General features: G+C 45.4%; 1 protein-coding gene across 1 annotated transcript in view; it reads left to right on the top strand.

Moving 5' to 3' along the window:
- The first annotated feature begins 378 nt into the window (after nucleotides 1-378).
- IGDCC3 (immunoglobulin superfamily DCC subclass member 3) overlaps nucleotides 379-17091 on the top strand; it is a 187842-nt gene continuing 171129 nt past the window's right edge. The window contains exons 1-2 of the mRNA XM_030192781.1: nucleotides 379-388; nucleotides 2285-2590. Coding sequence (XP_030048641.1) covers nucleotides 379-388; nucleotides 2285-2590 — 316 coding nt within the window. The remainder of the gene's footprint in view (nucleotides 389-2284; nucleotides 2591-17091) is intronic.

Below are 17091 nucleotides of genomic sequence, written 5' to 3'. Positions count from 1 at the left end.
GGAAAATATATTTTATTTTCCGGCGTGTGGGCGGTAATTAGCATTGTCTGCGTATTGACGATTACCGCCCGGTTAACGCGTGAGACCTTACCGCTAAGTCAGTGGGTGTCAGTAAGGTCTCAGGCCCAAAATGGACGCGTGCCGATTTTCATTTTGCCGCATGTCCGTTTTCAGCCCACCCACCCCCCCAAAGGTATTTTTTACAGGTGCGCTGAAAATGGATCTGCACGCGTCCAAAACACGCACCTACACTAACGCAGGCCATTTTTCAGTGCACCTTAGTCAAAGGACCCCCCCCCCCCCCCCCGGGCCTGTTATTCACTGATAAATGGAGACCAGGAACTGCTAAACCCAACCCTGATGACCCAGGCTAGGCCAATGACTCTCGGTAAGAGACAGACTTGGGTTCAGTTCCCGGCTTAGCTCTTCTTATTTTCCAGAGTTATGTGCGGAGGTGGCACTCGCAGCCCCTGGTAGGAAAGAGTCACGGCTGGGATTCAGTGGTGATTCCTGCTGGCCACAACAGCCTGTTTCTATTTATTTTATTTACTAGTAAAAAAAGCCCCGTTTCTGATGCAAATGAAACGGGGGCTAGCAAGGTTTTCTTCTGTGTGCATGTGGGAGTGTGTGTGTCCCTGCCCTCTGCCCTCTCTCCCCTCCCCCCTCTGAGTCCTTCACTGTTACAGAGAGAGCGATTTGATTTCGTGCTTTGCTGTGTTTTCCTTCACTGTTTGTGTTACAGAGAGAGCGAGGGCGGGGCAGACACTCATGGGGAAACCGGATATCTCTCCCCCTTCACACTTCCGGCTGGAACCTTCATAGAACGTTGGTGGTGCCTTTTATATATAGAGATTTGTTACATTTATACCCCACTCTTTCCCGCTCGATGGCAGGTTCAGTGCGGCTTACATAGCATGGGTTACAAAGTATCACAGAAAGAACACAGTTGTAGAATAGTAGAGTTATGATGTGGTTGTCTAGAGTAGGACAAGAAGGAGAGATGTGCAGGGGAGGAGTCAGGTGGAGGTAGTAGTAGTGGGTGTGGACTAGAGGGTCCTACAGACTTGTGACCGGTGGTTAAAATGTGTTACCGCAGTGGCTTGGCTGGACTGAGAGGGGAGGGGAATTTAAAAATAGGGGGAAACTCCTTGAGGAGTGGCTAATGAAGGTTTATGGGGGGGGGGGGGGTCACTAAAAAGGAGATTCCAGCTTCTGCTGGGGGTGGGGGAGGTTTGTTATGGCAGCAGCTTCCATGTTAATTCATCTGTTGCTCCCAACTATGAGGAGTTGAGTTACCCATCAGTAGATCAGTTGCTTTTAGGACATCCTCAGTAGGACAGCTTGGGAACTGGTTATGGTTTTTTTTTTATTATTTTTTTATTTATTTAAATATATTTATTGACAACATCAATGGTAAACAACTCAACATGCTCCATTTACCCAACATACAAGCAATAAGATAACATGCTGAAACCATATAACGTGTATATGTCCCTTCCCTCCCCCTACCATCCAACCCAATCCACCTCCCCCCCCCCTACTTCTAAACCCAATAACTCAGTATGCCTGGGTTGCTCACATTCTACAAAACTTGGACATGTATCCAGGGACTAGGCTAAGAGTACAAGCCCGAACCCTCCCTCTCCCTACTCCTCATCCATAAACATGTACTTTTTCCCATCCATACCATCCTTAACATGCATTCTATCATGCATTGTGGCAGTGCCCACAGGTGCGAGCATTTTGGCAGCGGGTTCGAGGGTTTCTGATCAGGTTAGGGTATAAAGTTCAGGGAACAGAGGGACAGTTTTTGCTAGACCAACCAAGGGCTTTTGCTTCGTTGAGCGCTCCTGCAACTCTGTTATGTAGAAAGCTGAGTCTGGTGGCTCGAAAGTGTATACTGCAATATTGGACCTCTCCGGAGGCGCCCGCCTACTGGCATTGGCGTAATCAGGTGCACCTTTTAGCTTCTTGGGAGGCTAGAGATTCGAAATCATCGCCTAAGCGTAGGAAGATATTCCTCGGGATATGGATGCCATATATTCAAATTCTTAGCCCAAGGGGACGAAGTTTGCTTATCAATGCATGTTTGGGAACTGGTTATGTTTTAAACATTTATGGCCCAGTGGGTCATCACCTTGCTTTGTTCTTCCTTTCCGTTTGCTCGCACAGTAGCACAGACTGAAATGAGTTTATCTTGTTGGGCAGACTGGATGGACCGTACAGGTCTTTATCTGCCGTCATTTACTATGTTACTAAACTTTTTTCCATGTTTGGATTCCAGATGGCAGCCGCTCCGCGGAGCTAGCATTCGCTGTGGAGCCCAGTGATGGCGTGGCTGTACAGGAAAAGCCAATGGTGCTCGACTGCCTCCTGAAAGGCACGCAACCTATCACTATATCGTGGCGAAAGAACGGCATCCTGATCCCGGAGAGCGAGCACGTGTCAGTGCTGGCTAACGGATCGCTCCATGTCTCCCACTTCCGGATAGCTGGAGCTGACAGCTCATCGGACGAGGGCGAGTATGACTGTATGGCCCAGAATCGCTTTGGATCACTGGTTAGCCGCAAGGCGAAAGTCCAGGCTGCGAGTAAGTAAAAACCAAGCTTGGTTTTGCAAAGTATGTTTTAGTGTATTGTAAGCATTTTGTATCGGAAATTGATTGGTACCACGTCAGTTTTACAAGATCTAACTAGTGTGTGTGGGCTTGGGAATTATGTCGAAATTTCCTACGCAGTTCCAGAAATAAAGGAGTCCTTTTACCCAAGTGCGCTGAAAAATGGCCTGTGTTAGTGTAGGCGCGTGTTTTGGGTGCGCACAGATCCATTTTTCAGCGTGCCTGTAAAAAAAAATGCTTTTTTAAAATGTTTGCCAAAAATGGAGGTGCGGCAAAATAAAAATTGACGCGCCTCCATTTTGGGGTCTGAGACCTTACCGCCAGCCGTTGACTTAGTGGTAAGGTCTCTCGCGTTAACCATGTGGTATTCGCCTATGCGTGTCAAGTCGGACTCACCGCCTGATTTTCACTTTGCGCCAGAAAATAAAATATATTTTCTGGCGTGCATAGTGGACACACATCAAAAATGAAATTACCGCGGAAAAAATACAGATTTATCCAGACTTAAATAGAGACACTCAGAAGAGAAGGCGAGAGTTTTTGGTCTTAAAGCCAAGGATTCTTGCCTTGGGAGGAATGTATATACTGAAATATCCGTGCAGTTGCTTAGTAAGAATTGAAAATGTAAGCTATGTATTTTTGGGTTCCAAGAAATTGGCTGAATTTATAAAAGCCAAGGAGAAGGAAAATATTCAACCCTGAATTGACCATATAGGAAATATGCTGTATGTTCCTGCTAGTGGGCGAATAACGCTCTCCTCTTTGATTGATTGCTTTATTTTTTATTTGTTTTCTATATCTTGTTCCCCAGTTATTGTGGTCAATATGTATATGATTTAAATATGGGTGAATAATATTTCTGTTGTAAATTAATCCTTAATCCTACATTTATATATATATATCTGAATGTATCATTTTGAAAATTATAAATTAAAAACAAAAATGAAATTACCACACGGGCCATACAGTAGCCGGGCGTTGGGTGCACGTAGCCACCTACATGGCTTAATAAAAGGGCCCCGAAATGTTGCTGCATGATCCAGAGGAAACCTCATTGCCAGGGTCTTATTTTCATCCTTTTCTTAATTTGCTGTAGCTGCGTGAAATACGCTGTCCTGCGCTGGTATGATGGAGTAAGGAGTTCTCCAGGGCAGTAATAATTAAGACAGCTTTCCATTTCAGAAATGTGGTCAGCAGCAGTGAGTCTATCCCATGGTTATAGAACAGGGGTAGGCAACTTGGGCTGTACGAATGTCATTACTATCCCTAATGTCAGAATCGTAAACGCACAGAGCTCTGTAGACCTTCTCTGATAAATAAATAAGTAAACGTGTAATTAAAATGATTAAAACAAACTGCTAGAGTGACTGTTCTGAAAGTATTTGTAAATTACAATGTCTAAAATCACCAAAACTCTGGTGTAGGATGTTTTCTACGAGTGGTGTAGTGGTTAGAGTACCGGTCTTGCAATCCAGAGGTGGCTGGTTCAAACCCCACTGCTGCTCCTTGTGATCTTGGTTAAGTCACTTAACCCTCCATTGCCTCAGGTACAAACTTAGATTGTTGAGCCCTCCTGGGACAGAGAAATATCCAGTGTACCTGAATGTAGCTCACCTTGAGCTACTACTGAATCTAAATAAATAAATAAATACTTCCCATGGTTTCAGGGGCTGCATAAAATTCATTTGCAGGCTGCATTTGGTCGATGGGCTGCAGGTAACCTCTAGAGGGTGGGTAACAGGGAATGTGGTTGGTTATACTGAAGAGCACCAAATAGGGCATCACTGGGTCTTTCCAAAGTAGGATCCAGTGAATACTCAGATGTACTTTGTCTCAGCATTTCGTTCTGCGGCAGTGGTTACTCCATCCCCCCAGGCCGCTGAATAGTGTGGTTAATATGCAGTCACAGAAGTGAAGGCTGTATCCCAGCTTTAAACTAAGTAGTAGCTATGAATACAGCGTTCTAAAATAAGAAGATGTACCTTATCCCAGTGGCATTACTTTCACATAAGTAATGCCACACTGGGAAAAGACCAAGGGTCCATCGAGCCCAGCATCCTGTCCACGACAGCAGCCAAGGGATTGCATGGTGAGTGTCAGCTGGCAATGAATGGAGTATCCTGAGGCTTCACTGGGTTAGAGCAAATATTTCAGTGAGGGGCAGTCCTCGGAGGGATCATACGCTTCATCCCAAGGAAACACTGAGTAGGAACGAATATGCCAGGCCAGGGAAACTCATAATGTAAATTTATACTGGCATACCACTGTCTTTAAACAAAATTCAACTAAAGTGCTTTATAGCAATAATAAATAGCAATAAATAATCAAGTCCATCATAATATTCAACACTATCTGTGCATCAATAAAATTCAATAATCAAAATACATCAGTACAATATCAAAGCCATCCACAAACCGTAACCCAGTCCAACTCCACTCTTACTGTGGACGAGTAGAGCTACACAGCTAAAACACTCAAAAGTACATACCAAAATAGCCTGCCCTGATTAGTCCTACTGACACGCCTGTAATCATGCCGACTACTGCAGTTCCCCGGGTCACCTCTGAAGGAACTGTCACTCAGTGCTTCATCCCAGGGATACAGTGAGTAATAATAAGTATTCCATCCCAATCCAGGAATATATCAAGTAACAATAAATACCCAGCCAGGGATACATCAAGTAGGAATGAATACTCCAACCTAGGGATACTGTAATGAGTATGCCTCCCAGGGATTCAGTGAGTGTCAATAAATACCCATCTATCCTAGGGACACTCCAAGTAACAATAAGGAGGGGAGTTATCGGGGTTATTATTAACTAGGGAGGGTCTTTTACTAAAGATTAGCGCATGTTATTTGACACAAGACCCATTTTATCCCTATGGGCTCTGCTGCATATAATATGTGCTAATCTTTAGTAAAACACCCTATAGGACCTGTGCTAAAATAGCACAAGTTATTGGTAAAATAACATGTTTTAACAGTAGCCTGTGTTGATAACTTCCCTCCTTAGTGTGAAGAGTTTCAGTCTCTGATAATCTGATATTGTGATGTCATAATGTCTCATTCCACCAATGCCTAAGAGCCAACCTCATCAGTGATGTCACAATGGCTCTATTGTCCTATGCTTGGCTCACTTTTATTAAAGCAGTGATTTAACCACAGCTGATATTGTGATGTCATAATGCCTCATTCCACCAGTGCCTAAGAGCCAACCTCATCAGTGATGTCACAATGGCTCTATTGTCCTATGCTTGGCTCACTTTTATTACATATAGCAGTAACCAGAGCCGATATTGTGATGTCATAATGCCTCATTCCACCAGTGCTTGAGCCAACCTCATCAGTAACGTCACAATAGCTTGATTGTCCTATACTTACTTCACTTTTATGGCATATTGCAGTGACTTTGATTTCTACAGACATTTCTTTTTTCTTTAATTAAGGGGGAAAGTTATCAATGTGGGCTATCGTTAAGATGTATTCTTTTACTGTTAACCCTAGGTTTTATTGCCTAAAATGGGACTTATACTAAAATAGCATGAGTGAATGGTAAAATAACCCATCTTAACGGTAGACTCCGTTGATAACTACATTCCTTTATGTTCCGTTTTATGGATACACTAACAGGCTTATTTTCGAAAGAGAAGGGCGCCCATCTTTCGACACAAATCGGGAGAGGGGCGTCCTTCTCTCAGGGTCGCCCAAATCGGCATAATCGAAAGCCGATTTTGGGTGTCCCCAACTGCTTCCCGTCGCAGGGACGACCAAAGTTCCCAGGGGCGTGTTGGAGGCGTAGCGAAGGTGGGACTGTGGCGTGCCTTACAGATGGGCGTGCTCGAGCGATAATGGAAAAAAGAAGGGCGTCCCTGACGAGCACTTGGCCGACTTTACTTGGTCTGTTTTTCCTTACGACCAAGCCTCAGAAAGGTGCCTGAACTGACCAGATAACCACCGGAGGGAATCGGGGATGACCTCCCTTTACTCCCCCAGTGGTGACTAACCCCCTCCCACCCTGAAAAAAAACAACTTTAAAAACTTTTTTCGCCAGCTTCAAATATCATACTCGGGTCCATCGCAGCAGTATGCAGGTCCCTGGGACGGAGGTGTGTGTGTGTCAGCGAAGGCATAGCTAAGGCTTGGACGTCCTTCTTTCAAACATTTTGGATGGCCTGAACTGCCCCCCCCCCCCTCCACAGGGATGGCCAAGTTTCAAGGGAGAGGAGTGGCCTAGTGGTTAGAGCACTGGTCTTGCAATCTAGAGGTGGCCAGTTCAAATCCCACAACTGCTGCTTGTGATTCAAAATCCCAATGAATAAACAAAGTGGGTGTCAGAGGCATAGCAAAGGCATGGACATCCTTCTCACAGAAACATCCACATTTTGGACATCCTTCAACCATACTCAAAAAAAAAAAAAAAAGACATCCCTGACGAGCACTTGGACATCTTCACCTGGACTTGTGGTTTTTTAAGGTTGTAGACCGCAATTTATTTAAGGTGTTACTATGTTGTAGATGGCTATTATGCACGCAGCTTGTCTGCGTGTATGAAGCCGTCTTTGGCATGTGCAGAGCAGCCACGCGTAACGCTTGGCTGCTCTGCACTGGCTTCCCCCCCCCCCCCCCCCCCCCCCCCCCCTTAGGAAGGAAATCGTGTGCATATGAGCTAACAGCGAGCAACTTATTTGCATGCGATTTCCTTCATGCATGCCCGTTCCTTTCCGAATCGCTAAGGGATCAGTAGGGGAAGGGCTTTTTCTGTTCAGTTAGTCCACTGCAGTGCCCCCTAGGGTGCCCGGTTGGTGTCCTGGCATGTGAGGGGGACCAGTGCAGTATGAATGCTGGCTCCTCCCACGACCAAATGAGTTGGATTTGGTCGTTTTTGAGATGGGCGTCCTCGGTTTCCATTATCGCCGAAAACCGGGGACGACCATCTCTAAGGTCAACCTAAATGTTGAGATTTGGGTGTCCCGACCGTATTATCGAAACGAAAGATGGACACCCATCTTGTTTCGATCCCGCCCCTTCACGGCCCGTTCGATTATGCCCCTCCACGTTTCAATAAATATTCCCTCCCAGGGATACTCTGAATAGCAATGAATATTTCATCCCAGGAACAAACTGAACAGCAGTAACTACTCCATCCCTTCCCAGGGATATACCAAGTAGCAGGAAATCCTCCATTGCAGGATTCATGGAGGAATAGCTCAGCTGCTCCTTTCTGAGGATATTGCCAGTGGCTTAGCTTTCAGTGGGAGGGGGGCTAGGCGGTGCGATTTTTCCTTTGCCTGTTTTGGGCTGCTGTTGCTTTGAGTACAAGAAAGCTCTCTTCCTTTGAGAAGCCGGAGCTTTCTGAAGGTGGCCCGCTCTCTTTCTTCTGTCGATCAGGCCCTTCTTCACTACTGTGCCCATTCCTTTGGTCTCAGGCATGGCTAACAGCAGACAAACTGTTTTGCAAGTCTGTAAAATAAAAACCGCAAATGTCAAAAAGAGTCAGTTAAAAACATTTTCAAATGGAGGTGAGAATCCATGGGCTGTTTGTGAGTGAAATGTTTGAATGGCATCCTTAGCGTGTGCGAGTCATTACAATAATTATTTTGCTTTTAGCTTGGAAATGTTAAACAGAATAGTCCTTTGACAAAGTTTTTCTTAACTACTGTGGCTCTGCTACCATGTAATGCTAATGCCTTTTTTTTATTGAGCCAATGATTTGCCAGCTTCTGGGGACTAGCAGGCAGCTAATACAATAAGACTCTGAGTTTTGTGTCTTATCTGCTGCGCTACTCCTTTGTCGCTCCGTGAATGACTCTACTTAACAGAAACCGTAGGTTTGCTCAGACAGGCTGTAATTTTGCCTCCATATTGACAGCCTGAGAGTGAGGGTTTCTGTATTCTTCCATTTGCAATTGAATGAGGCGCTAAAGCCATCGCTGGATGTGCGTTGCATTCCTCGTGTGTGTGTGTGTCATGTGCATCAGTAACGTATAGCCCAGGTTTGCAGATCTAATCCAGTTTTATTAATCAACAGAATGTGGAGGTTGCAAGTCCGATATATTGCTAACTATTTCATGCGCATTCATCATGGACCTGCTGAAAACCAGTCCACAGAACAGGTCTGGGATTGCTGAAATGGTTTCTGTTTTCATAAAATAAGGTATCAAGCGGATCCTAAAAAGCTGCTGTTGTCGCCTTCGGCATGTCACATTTGAATTTGGGCCTTTAAGCAGTGGGTCATGAGAGAATTCGAGAGAAGCTCCCTGAGAGCTCAGTTGTGGCCTTTTTTTTCACTAGGGGCAGTTATTTAGAAGTGTGTACATGCTTACACGTGTGCACGCACATAAACACATGCACATACATGCATACACACACCAGGGGCGTAGCTACGTGGGGCCACAGAGGCCTGGGCCCAGTGGTGTGCTGGAGCAGGCTCGCACAGGCTCGCAAGAGCCGGTTGTTAAGCTTTTAAGAATTTTGGGAGCCGGTTGTTAAAGTAGGGCCCTCCATGGCTACTTTAACAACTGGCTCCCAAAATGTGGGCTTGGGCCCCCTGCTGAATTCTCTTTTACTTTGCTGGTGGGGATGCTGAGCCCTGCCAGCCAAGTAAATAGACTACTGCTGCTCCCCGCTCCTTGTTTCCAGTTCTGGGCAGCAGGCTGGGACTTCTCGAGCATGTGAGAGAAGTTCCAGCATGCTGCTCAGAGCAAGACATTGGGAGTGGTGGCAGTCCATTTATTGGCTGCCAGCAAAAGTATGCCTAGCGTGCCCGCACGAAGGGAGGGAGGAGAGAGAGGCAAGTGTTGCTCCCCCCACCCCCCCCGGCCAACTCTGGCCCTTCCAACTGCAGAGCTGGCTACGTCCCCAGAAAGAGCCTGTTGTTAAAAATTTACCAGCACACCCCTGCCTGGGCCCCCATAGATTTGGCCCTGGACCCCTCCCGCTGCCAACCCGCTGTCGCCGTCGCCTACCTTTGCTGGCGGGGGACCCCAGCCCCCGCCAGCCGAGGTCCTCTGCTTCCTTCCATATTCAAATAAAAAAACGTCAAAATGCAACATTGTCAAAACAGAGGAGAAGTGGCTCAATGGTTAGTGCAGCGGGCTTTGCGCCTGGTGACGTGGGTTCAATTCCCACTGCTGTTCCTTGTGACTTTGGGCAAGTCAAATGCACAAGGGGCATTTTTGGATATGACATCTAAGTCTGAATTTGGACGTTTTTTGTTTATCAATAGAAATCAAACAAAATAAAACATGGAAAAGAAAATAAGATGATACCTTTTTTATTGGACATAACTTAATACATTTCTTGATTAGCTTTCGAAGGTTGCCCTTCTTCGTCAGATCGGAAATAAGCAAATGTGGTAACAGATAGTATATATAAGAGAAACATCAAAGCATTACTTTGACAGTCTGACAGAGTGGGAGGGTGGGGGTATGCATGGGGGACATCAGGAAAGGTCATTTTCTACAAAAAAACGTCTATCTTTTTCTTTTGAAAGTGCTGTTTGCAAAAACTGTTTTGTGATTTGGGGGAGTAAGGGGAGGTGATCCCCGAGTCCCTCCAGTGTTCATCTGATCATTTGGGGCACCACTTATGTGGAGTGGAGGAGTAGCCTAGTGGCTAGTGCAGCAGACCTTGATCCCTGGGAAGAGGGTTCAATTCTCACTGCAGCTATTCATTATAAAAACAGGTCGAGCTCATGGACGTCCAATCTTAGGAATGCCCAAGTCCCACTGTGAACACACCCCTGGCACGTCCCCCTGAGGTTTAGATGTCCTTCTGAGGGACTTCAGAGAAAGACTGATTCGGACATTTCTGTGAGATAGATGTCCAAATGCTGAGTTATGTCACCTTTTGGACATCTATCTCTTTTGAAAATGAGCCTGATAGTGACATATATGTACAACATTTCAGGAAGAGCGTGTCTAGGATTCCCTTATGTTGAATGTTTTTCTCATGGAAGTAGCTGTGGGGTTCTGTGATATCTATTGGCACAGTTTGAAGCTTGGTAGATTGTAGGGACATTTGGAGCTTCTGTTAGGATGTTACTTTTCACTAAATTTTACTTCAGATTAGTTGGTTGTGAGAAAGCCTGTATTGCTGGAGCTAGGAATCTCTCTATCAGTAATTCACCCTCCTGGGGTGGTATCTATAGATCTGTTCTGAATTTTTTGAGACATCTCAGGCTATGAATTGGAGGAGTGGCCTACTACTACTACTATTTAGCATTTCTATAGCGCTACAAGGCATACGCAGCGCTGCACAAACATAGAAGAAAGACAGTCCCTGCTCAAAGAGCTTACAATCTAATAGACAAAAAATAAATAAAGTAAGCAAATCAAATCAATTAATGTGAACAGGAAGGAAGAGAGGAGGGTAGGTGGAGGCAAGTGGTTACGAGTCAAAAGCAATGTTAAAGAGGTGGGCTTTCAGTCTAGATTTAAAGGTGGCCAAGGATGGGGCAAGACGTAGGGGCTCAGGAAGTTTATTCCAGGCGTAGGGTGCAGCGAGACAGAAGGCGCGAAGTCTGGAGTTGGCAGTAGTGGAGAAGGGAACAGATAAGAAGGATTTATCCATGGAGCGGAGTGCACGGGAAGGGGTGTAGGGATGGACGAGTGTGGAGAGATACTGGGGAGCAGCAGAGTGAGTACATTTATAGGTTAGTAGAAGAAGTTTGAACAGGATGCGAAAACGGATAGGGAGCCAGTGAAGGGTCTTGAGGAGAGGGGTAGTATGAGTAAAGCGACCCTGGCGGAAGATGAGACGGACTTATGCAGCAGACCTTGATTCTAGCACCCTGGGTTCAGTTCCCCCTGTGGCTCATTGTGACCCTGGGCAAGTCACCTAACCCTCCATTGCCCCTGGTACAAAAAGCTTAGATTGTGAGCCCTATAGAGAAAGTACCTGTATATAATATGCTGACAACACAACATTTTATAAGAGAGGGATATTTGAAAGGTATTAATCTGCAAACGAACCTTTTCCGGAGATGCGAAGGCAGTAGAACGCGAGGACATGAAATGAGATTGAAGGGGGGCAGACTCAAGAAAAATGTCAGGAAGTATTTTTTCACGGAGAGAGTGGTGGATGCTTGGAATGCCCTCCTGCGGGAGGTGGTGGAGATGAAAACGGTAACGGAATTCAAACATGTGTGGGATAAACATAAAGGAATCCTGTTCAGAAGGAATGGATCCTAAGGAACTTAGCCAAGATTGGGTGGCAGAACCGGTGGCGGGAGGTGGAGATGGTGCTGGGCAGACTTATACGGTCTGTGCCAGAGCCGGTGGTGGGAGGCGGGACTGGTGGTTAGGAGGTGGGGATAGTGCTGGGCAGACATAAGGTCTGTGCCCTGAAAAGGACAGGTACAAATCAAGGTAAGGTATACACAAAAAAAAAAAGAAGTTTTTGATTTAACAACAAATTCTCATTGGTGTATAATATTACACTGCAACATTTGAGATTGATCAAGACCCCTGAGGCAGGCTGTAAGGCCGAAACACGGCCGTGTTGGGTCATTTTTAAAATACCCAATAAAGTTTTTTTGGTATCCTCCTTGGTTTCTCCTCACTTTTTTTTTGTTTCACTTCTCACGGCACCGTGAGGTTTTTTTACTTCCTTTTTTTTTTTTTGCTTATTTGCTAGCTTGGAAGAAAGGCAGGAGAGGAGAGATGATTTATATCCCACATTATCAAATGTATCTAAGTGGTTTATAAAAGAACATACATAAATCATGTAAACAAATAGAATACTCCAACTCTTACAACATCATAAAATCCATGATCATAAATCCCTTACAACATAACATCATACAGCTAATTACATTATTCAATTAATACCATCAGAAAATGTGTCATGGAACAAATGTGTTTTTAGCTGATAGAGTTGTTTAAATACCTATGTGGCATTTATACACGGGAGGCGAATCTCTTTCAATTGAAAGGAAGCTCTGGAACGAGGGGGCATAGGATGAAGGTGAAAGGAGACAGACTCAGAAGTAACCTGAGGAAATACTTCTTCAGGGAAAGTGTGGTGAATTCATGGAACGACTTCCCAGTGGAGATGGTGGAGACAAAAACAGTAGCTGAATTCAAGAGAATTTGGAAGAAGTACATAGGATCTCTAAGGGAGTGATAGGGAGAGTAGATGGCACGGATGGGCAGACTGGATAGGGCATATGGTCTTTCTTGCGTTCAAGCAAGTAGAATGTTAGGTATTATTAGGAAAGGAATGGAAAACAAAAGCGAGGACGTTATAATGCCTTTGTATCGCTCCGTGGTGTGATCACACCTCAAATATTGTGTACTACTATTACTACTACTACTACTTAGCATTTCTATAGCGCTACAAGGCGTACGCAGCGCTGCACAAACATAGAAGAAAGACAGTCCCTGCTCAAAGAGCTTACAATCTAATAGACAAAAAAAAAAAATAAAGTAATCAAATCAATTAATGTGAACGGGAAGGAAGAGAGGAGGGTTGGTGGAGGCGAGTGGTTACGAGTCAAAAGCAATGTTAAAGAGGTGTACAATTCTGGTCACTGCATCTCAAAAAAGAAATAGTGGAATTAGAAAAGGTACAGAGAAGGGTGACAAAAATGATAAAGGGGATGGAACGACTTCCTTATAAGGAAAGGCTAAAGCGGCTAGGGCTCTTCAGCTTGGAGAAAAGGCAGCTTAGGGGGGATATGATAGAGGTCTTTAAGATAATGAGTGGAGGTGAACGGGTAGACGTGAAGCATCTGTTTACTCTTTCCAAAAATACTAGGACTGGGGGGCATGCGATGAAGCTACAAAGTAGTAAATTTAAAACAAATCGGAGAAAATATTTCTTCACTCAACTTGTAATTCAACTCTGGAATTCATTGCCAGAGATTGTGGTAAAGGCGATTAGCTTTGTGGGTTTTAAAAAAGGTTTGGACAGCTTCCTAAAGGAAAAGTCCATAGACAATTATTAAAATGACTTAGGGAAAATCCACTGCTTATTTCTGGGATAAGCAGCATAAAATGTTTTGTACTTTTTTGGGGATCTTGCCAGGTATTTGTGACCTGGATTGGCCACTGTTGGAAACAGGGGCTTGATGGACCTTTGGTCTTTCCCAGTATGGCAATACTTATGTACATTTTTCTGTATACATTCACCCCGAGTCTGGTCAGTAGATGATGACAACTGGAACGCCATCCCTGTGGGGGAGGGGGGAAGGAGGTTATGAACACTACCTCTGCATTGTCCTCGGCCCTAGTTATTTCAGGGGGCACAATACCAACTCAAAACCCAAAGCAGGTCCTCTGAAGGACAATGCACACAACATGACCACTGAGCCACCAAACCATGGCACTGGCCCAGCTGCATCATCCTGAAATGTCAGAGCTCTTATTAAAGAGGGTGTAGTCCAGCTATTCAAATCAGATGATACCAACTAACAAAGCACTTAAGCAGAGATTTTATTTGGGTAACAGGCATTTAAAGACTTTTAGCTTGACAGACATCCTCAGTTTCAGCTGGGGTGTGTGGCGGTATTCCAGGAAAGAAATTGAACATTTATGTTGATTTCTGTTCTTGAGATGGGTTATGTTCTGAGGTCTGTCAGATGTGGGAAGGAAAGATGTCAGATCTTCTCTGATCCCTGAGAACGCTGCTTTCCTTGGTAGCTTATAGTCTTGTATGTGTGCTGTTAGTTACACGGGCTGCGCTTTTGCTAGCGAACAGATGAACACACGCTGCTGACTCAGTGCAATGCCGTTCCTCCAGGTACATCTGTTCACTTGGAGCCTGGACAGGGACTCGTGTGAAATATGCAGACTATTTCCTTTTTGTGTCCCGTGAGAAAATCATTGTGGTAATTTTTCTTGAAATTAGTGGTATTAAGCCCATGGTTTTTTTTTTTTTGGGGGGGGGGGGGGATACTGAAAATACACCATAAGGTAGCATAATCAATCTTCAGATGGCTCGAAAAGGCAGTGTAGATATGACCTTAGGAACAGGACTGACAAGGAGAGCAACACAGCAATGTGGCAAAATTATATACATAAAGAGAGATGATGCCAGCTTTGGGGATTATTAGAGTCATCCCCAGTGCTTGTAATGTTACCCTTTTCTTGGCTCTGCCCAGCTCACTCGATTCTTACAAACCGTTAAATGGTGCAGATGTTTTTGATCTAGATTTCAGAATCTGCTGTAATCCTGAAGATGGGGTTAAACCTTTTGGAGTGGAGGATGGAAGACCTTAGGGACGGTAGACTATCAATAAACAAGATTGGCTGGGTCTGGAGCTGATAAATATTTCATGCAGCAGGCGCTCTGCAATAGGAATTTTATGTTGCTGACCATAATTTAAGTGCATGAAATAAAAAAACGCCTTCTTTAGCACCCTTCTGATGATACAGCTGGATTCAGAAATCCCGAGAAGTGTCAGGCTTTTCACTGTATTTATTTATTTCACTCTGTCAGTAATTGCCTTGGGCTCTGCATGTTGGCGGTTGTGCATGGAAATAACCAGTGATTTATTTTTCTGGCCCTGGCTTAGATCCTTGCTCACTGCTTTCTAGGATTTTTGTTGGAGAATTTTAAAACAGCTTTTGAGCTTGTGCTGTACGTTGAAATGCACTGTGATACTAACCTGGTTTGCTGTGCTTTCTGGGTTGATGTCATGGCAGTTAGGTAGAGCTTAATGGATTCAAATTTATAAAATGATTTGACTTCACCGGTTGGGTCATGGAGGAGTGAGGATGCGAGGGTTCACCGTTCCTGAGTGACCGCTATAATCTGCATTACAAAGCCTTCTTCCCCCACCCCCGGGATTTGACAAAGCAAAGTCGGAGACACACTAGAGCGCTCTGGGGCCAACTGCGAGGCACAGATGGCGACTAAAAGTGCGAGGAGAGAGGTTAAAGAGAAAAGCCGAACGCAGGAGACAAAGATGGTGGAAGCAGGCGTACCGCTGATGCCGTCGCCAAGCTCGGTATGGACAGGACAAATCACAGCCGAAGTGACAACAGCTTGGAACAAACACTTGGTAGGAAGCTGCAATTAATTTTAGATAAGCTGGATGGCATGGAAGAACGTTATACGATTTTGGCGGCAGAGCTACAGACGGTCCAGCAGAGGGTGGGGAACATCGAGGACACCATGCAGCAGGTATTGACGGAGCAACGGCGGCTGATAGCGCGCATTTCAGAGCTCGAAATGAAAGTAGAAGACCTAGAGAATAGGTCTCGCCGCAATAATCTGCGCTTGGTCGGGCTGCCCAAAACCCTCTCTGAAAGAGACCTCCACACATAGGCGCCAACTTTTCAAAATTATTGGGGGTGCTAAGCACAATGGAAATAATCCCTCCCTGGACACATACAAGGAATTTTCTCAATATTGGGGGTGCTCAAGCACCCACAGCACCCACAGAGCCGGCTCCTATGCCTCCATACATTTTTGGAATCGTGGCTTCCACAAGTGCAGCAGCTGAAAGACCAGGATGGTCCCCTTCGGGTGGAGAGAGCTCATAGAATGGGGCAACGAAAAGAAGGGGATACTAGGTTTATAGTGTGTGCATAAGTTGGCGATACTGCAGGCCCTGAGAGCGGGAACGCAGATGGAGTATCAGGGCACGCGGGTGTTGTGTTTCCAGGACTATTCCGCTAAGGTATCGGGGCCCCGCAGAGTACTTGCCCCGCTGTGCTCCAAGCTGTTTGGTATGAAAATTCGTTTCAGCCTCCTTTACCCAGCTAAACTTAAAATCGTGGACAATGGGCTAGTTCGTCTGTTTAACACAGTTGCTGAAGCTCGGCCATATGTGGAAAGATTACAGGCAGCCTGAAGGAAGCGTGGACCTACAGTTCTTTCAAATGGACCATACGTGGCTTAGTGCGCAGTTTGGAATTATTCTTTGGTTAAGCCTGGTTTGACTCTGTCATCAATAAGTGGGCAAGAGCACGTGGAATAGTGCGTTTCACCCGAGGGCGAAGCCATGGACGACTTGACCGGCAGCAGAATACATTTTGTTTTCTTCTTCTCTCTAATATTTACTCGGGACTGCTGGATCGTATGCTTGATTGACTGTGATAGTCCAGACGATGAGGGGCAGTATATGTATATTGAGAGTATATTGTTGTTGAGATCCTTCTGGAAAAGCAGCTGCCAGGCTGGTGGGCATGTGGAGGACATTTACACACCCTATCCCTGGAGGCTTGTGGGCTCCCGGGGGTTTGGGCAGCTGCGCAATTGCCTCCAGCCTGGTGGTGCGAGAACGAATGGGACGTAATATGGGAGGAAGAGGAGAATTTATTTATGTTGGTATCAGCAAGAGGATGCCTGAAGCACATTACAGAGACATTTAATGAGTGTCGGGAGGAGGGACAAGGACAACATCTTTCATAGGATAGCGGTTACTCTGGACCCTTTTGCTGGGGGGGGGGGCTTCACATATGGAAGTGGTGACAGTTGGGGTAAGGGAAGGGGGGATAAGGGGTGGGAGGGTCATGTTCGGGGTA

This window comes from Microcaecilia unicolor, chromosome 1 (assembly GCF_901765095.1).
Source record: "Microcaecilia unicolor chromosome 1, aMicUni1.1, whole genome shotgun sequence".
Lineage (NCBI taxonomy): Eukaryota > Metazoa > Chordata > Amphibia > Gymnophiona > Siphonopidae > Microcaecilia > Microcaecilia unicolor.
The sequence above is the reverse complement of the archived record's forward strand: the minus strand, read 5'-3'. Positions and strand labels throughout refer to the sequence as shown.